The sequence below is a fragment of the Tupaia chinensis genome, unplaced genomic scaffold, assembly GCF_000334495.1.
Source record: "Tupaia chinensis unplaced genomic scaffold, TupChi_1.0 Scaffold000644_1, whole genome shotgun sequence".
In the NCBI taxonomy this organism is placed as follows: Eukaryota; Metazoa; Chordata; class Mammalia; order Scandentia; family Tupaiidae; genus Tupaia; species Tupaia belangeri.
This window is the reverse complement of record NW_006160165.1, coordinates 6,802,665-6,806,978: the sequence shown is the minus strand read 5'-3', so window position 1 is coordinate 6,806,978 and position 4,314 is coordinate 6,802,665. Positions and strand designations below refer to the sequence as shown.

The 4,314-nt window shown below is 63.0% G+C and overlaps 1 protein-coding gene across 1 annotated transcript in view; it reads left to right on the top strand.

Annotated features, from left to right (window-relative positions):
• Positions 1 to 479: 479 nt before the first annotated feature.
• Positions 480 to 4,314, top strand: part of PCID2 (PCI domain containing 2) — a 24,412-nt gene continuing 20,577 nt past the window's right edge. Inside the window, exons 1-4 of the mRNA XM_027776213.1 lie at positions 480 to 569; positions 1,849 to 1,922; positions 2,673 to 2,738; positions 3,537 to 3,578. Coding sequence (XP_027632014.1) covers positions 1,849 to 1,922; positions 2,673 to 2,738; positions 3,537 to 3,578 — 182 coding nt within the window. The 5' untranslated portion in view covers positions 480 to 569. The remainder of the gene's footprint in view (positions 570 to 1,848; positions 1,923 to 2,672; positions 2,739 to 3,536; positions 3,579 to 4,314) is intronic.

The following is a 4,314-nucleotide window of genomic DNA, read 5'->3' as shown; positions in this document are numbered from 1 at the left end:
CTTCCCCCCACCTTCCCACTTTGTCTCTAACGCCCACTAGTTTCTAGTACTTCTACGTTCTCCCATCTTTCCGTCTCCCATGGCGTGCGGGCAGTCGGCGCACTGACGTGGAGACGCCTTGTTATAAGACGGCAGCCAGGTGGCCATCGCAGCATCCTCCGTTCAGCTGGCTTCGTGCTCAGTCCATTTAGGTCCAGTGGAAATTCGCGTGTTGTCTTGTGGTTTTTTGGCATTTTCCTTGAGGCGGTATGAGTGGGTTTCCAGATGCATGTCAGTGACCAAGCGGAGCGAGAGTCCGCACCTCCGTGACCCCGGTGACAACCATGGCCGTCCTGCTCTGCAGCCCTTCTTCCTCTGGAAGGCCGCACGTAGAATGGAGTCTCAGACTGCGCGAGTACCTTGGAAGGAGGGCTCTGGCGCCGCGTGCACCGCGTGGGTCTAGGTGGGCGGTGCTCACCCACCTCCCTGCCCCGTTGCAGGTGTATGAGGCCATCGACAGCCGTGATGGCGCGTCGTGTGCAGAACTGGTGTCCTTCAAGCACCCTCACGTTGCAAACCCACGGCTCCAGGTAGGTGGGAGCTGCCGGAGGGTGCCGGGGGCCTCTCGAGGCTCAGCCCTGGGTGCTGCCATCCAGCTCAGCTTCCAAATCTCCTCTACCACCTCCCGGTTGGTTTATGCACTGCCTGCTGAGGGCGTTCTCCAGGTCCCTGGGGTTGGGAGGGCCGAGAGGGCAGGGGCATGGGCTCTGTCCAGACCTGCCTGCCCCAGCCCACCACGGAGAGCCACAGGCGTCTCCCACTTCACAGCCGGTTCGGCCATGGGACAGCTGCTCACGGCTCCTTCCCCTGCCCGTACCGGTGGCTGGTGCGGGGGTCTGCGGCTTGCAGGCCGGACACGGTGACCATCTGCCCTTTATGAGAAGCATTGGCTGGGCCCCCATTAATTTAGGGGCTCCTGTGCTCGCAGAAAGGTACGGGATGAGGGAGGGACACATCTCCGGCTTCCGCCCTCCGGACCCTGAGCACTCACGTGTACGCCGTATGCTTCCAGGCCATGGCTGTGGTGCTCTGTGGACTCCATGTGGGCGCAGCTCCCCGCTCACAGCACTCGCCCTGCACTGTGGGGCCTGCCTGCTCCATAGACCTTCCCTTCGACGATTCCGTGTGCTCTGCTTGTTATTTTTTATTATTGCTTTTTGTGGCAAGCTATTTTTCTTCATTTTTATTTTAGTTTTTTTTTTTTAATTTTTTGAGAGGTTTTTGCTATAGGGCGTGTGAGCTCCCCAGAAAGACAGAGACAGAAAGTGAGAAATCATTCCCCGGGGGAGATGGCCATGACACAATCCCTTCTCCTCCATTCTTCTCTCAGTATCCTGGGCACGCACGCACACGCGCCCAACGTGACTTTAAGCCATCATGTCCGGGACTTGAACAGCGGTTGACTCTCTGGGAGTCGGCGATGTAACTGTTATGCCACCTGCTGGTCCGCATTTTAGCTCGTTTCATCCACTCCCTGTGCACCCCCAGCTTGCCGTGTGAGCCCTGCCGGCACGGGTGAGCTCTGGTGCCCACTCAGCAGGTGTCTGGCTGCTCGGTATCCAAGTGTACTTTGGAGTGCCTCGAACGCCCGCCCGCGGGGGGCACAAGCGGCCTGTCTAAGGGTTCCTCGTCCCCCTGCACCAGGGAGTCTTGGGGTCCCCTTCCCCAGTTGCTGGGGGCCTCCCCATGGAGGGCATAAGCAGGCCCCAGTTCAACGCGGCTGTGGTGCACGCCCTTCTGGGGCAGAGGCGGGGAGCCCGCGCCGCGCCCTCCCTGTGCGTGAGCTGACGCACGGCCTCTCCGTGTCAGATGGCGTCTCCGGAGGAGAAGTGTCAGCAGGTCCTGGAGCCGCCATACGATGAGATGCTCGCAGCCCACCTACGGTACTGCCCGGGGGCGGGGGGCATGGCTGGGCAGCCAGGGCTGGCCTCATGGCGCTGTGGGTGGGTGCAGCGGGTGCTGGGTTCCAAAAACAGGGTGCCCTCTCCCTACACAGCAGGTCTCTGATGTCCCCCGACCTGCCGCGGTGCTGTCAACCGCGACCACTCGGTTTCAGCGCCCATGGTCCAGCCTCTGGGGCAGCACAGTGGGGACCACGGCCCCACCTCCTCCTACTGCGTTGCATGGCCCTGGTTATTGGTTTCAGGCCCATGGCCGCTGTCTCAGCGTCTGCCTGCACAGGCGGGGGGGTGTGGGCAGCCGGGTGAGGCTTAGGGGCCTCTGCCCTCAGAGCAGGCCCGGGCCGGTGGACAGGGAAGTTCTGTGGGCCTGGGAGGCCTGGAAGAGTTGGGGTGCTGCTGCATTCTGTGCAGAAGGGGCCCCCAAGTGACCCTGCAGTGCGCAGTTTCACACGGGCACGCACCGCCCCTGCCCATGGGTCTCCTCAACCTGTGGGCAGCTGGTGGGAGCAGCGGCAGGCACATGGCTCATGGCTCGCAGAAACGTGCTCCTCTCAGGACCGGGGAAGGGAGCTGGCAGACCCGTGTCTGTTACTTGGCGAGCCTGAGCACCAGCTCTGTCCCGGAGCCGTTGGGGGCTGGGTGTCTGTTCTGGGGATCCGCGTGGCCCACGCACTGCCACGGGGGAGTCCGTTCAAGCACGGGCTGTCTGACCTGCTCACCCTCGCTTTACAGGTGCACGTATGCGGTGGCAAACCACGACTTCATAGAGGCCTACAGGTGCCAGACGGTGATAGTGCAATATCTTTCCTCCCGTGCGCCGTGCAGCCTGGGGTGTGGCAGGTCACCTGGGCTCTGCAGCCTTGAATGTGGGCCCCGGTCTGTTCCTGTAGTCAGGAGGGTGCTAAGATATTTTGGAAGAAAAGCCCATTTTAGCTGTTTACTCTGGTACCGGGAGTCACGTGGACCCTGGGGGCTCGTGACTCCCCATCAGGAAGGTGCAGATACCGAGGAGGGCTTTGCTCCTGCTGTGGAGAAGCACAGTGGGGCTGCTTTTAGGGCACTGAGCATTGAGCAGGGCTGGGTCAGTCTCTTGGACAGGCCAGAACGCCAGGGTCAGGCCCAGGTGGGCATGGCTGCACTTGGCGACCCCGGCCCTTCCCGGGCCAGCTCGTTCAACGGCGTCACGGTTGGGGCGCTGGTCCACGAGTGCTTGGAGTATTCGCACGCCTCTTGGTTGTGGCAGCCTCTTTGAGCACCTCGTTGAAACGCAGTCGGGGGACCGACCGTCAGCAGATGAGCGCGGGCCACGGGCTCAAGCACAGCAGCATGCTCGGCCCTGCCAGGCTGGGGGCCGCACCGGCAGCTGGGGTGCAGGCTGGGAACAGCCCTCGGCGGCCGACCCCCTGCTGGAGGGCAGCTGATGGGAGCGGTTGGCGTCCTCAAACCAAGGGCGTGGGGCATCCGTGTGGGTGGGTATGCTTTTCCTTCAGGATGGACACTGTCACGACACGGTCCCCTGAGGGGGAGCTGCACCCCTTAAAGCTCGGGCTCCTTGCTCGTGACCCCATCTGTGGGACGCTTTCCTTGACGTGGGACGTCCTTCCTGCGGGCGTTCCAGGCCCACAAAGAGGAGAACTGGTGAGTGGACGGGCGGCTGCAGGGCGCGGAGGCAGCTTTTCCCCGGGCTCTCCTAGAGAGCATCCTGTCCGGCCTGGAGGCAGCGGCCCGGGCACTGCGGTGGGGGCCGCTGAGGGTGCTCGTCTCAGGCCTCCAGAGGCGGCTTCGGTTTTAAACTTTGCATGAGCGAGAGAGATCAACTGTGATTTTTTGGGGGGATGTAACACATAATTATGAGGTTTTTTAAAATAGTTGATTGGATGCCTCGTCACCAGACCGGTAAGCATGGAGATGTCACTGCTGGCCCAGCCGAGGGCCTTTGTCATCAGAGAGGCCGTCCCTCACGTCCTGCCTGTCCTCCAGCCGGGCTGTGCATGCTGAATGAGGGGGAGTGCCCCACCCCAGGGGGCCTGTCCCGCCACGGCCTCCTCCCCGTCCCTCCTCTGTGCGACGGGGCAGCCCCTGTGTCCCTTAAGTGGCATGGCAGGAGGCCGGGTGCTGTGGCCGCTGTGCCAACCCGTCCTCTGTGCCCCGTACGTGGCCCCCGGAGGGCTCACCCGAGCACCCACTGTTCCGTGGAGCTCTTGGGTAGTGGCGGGGGCTGAGGGAGGGGGCAGGCCTCTAGGCTGCCAGGAACCTGGGGCTGCAGCCCGCGCTGGCACGGGGCAGGACCAGGCACTGGCCCGCCTGTAGACCCGCTCTGGACAGTGGCCTGCGGTGCCCGGCCGGACTGAGCGCTCCGGCGCGTCCTCTGCTT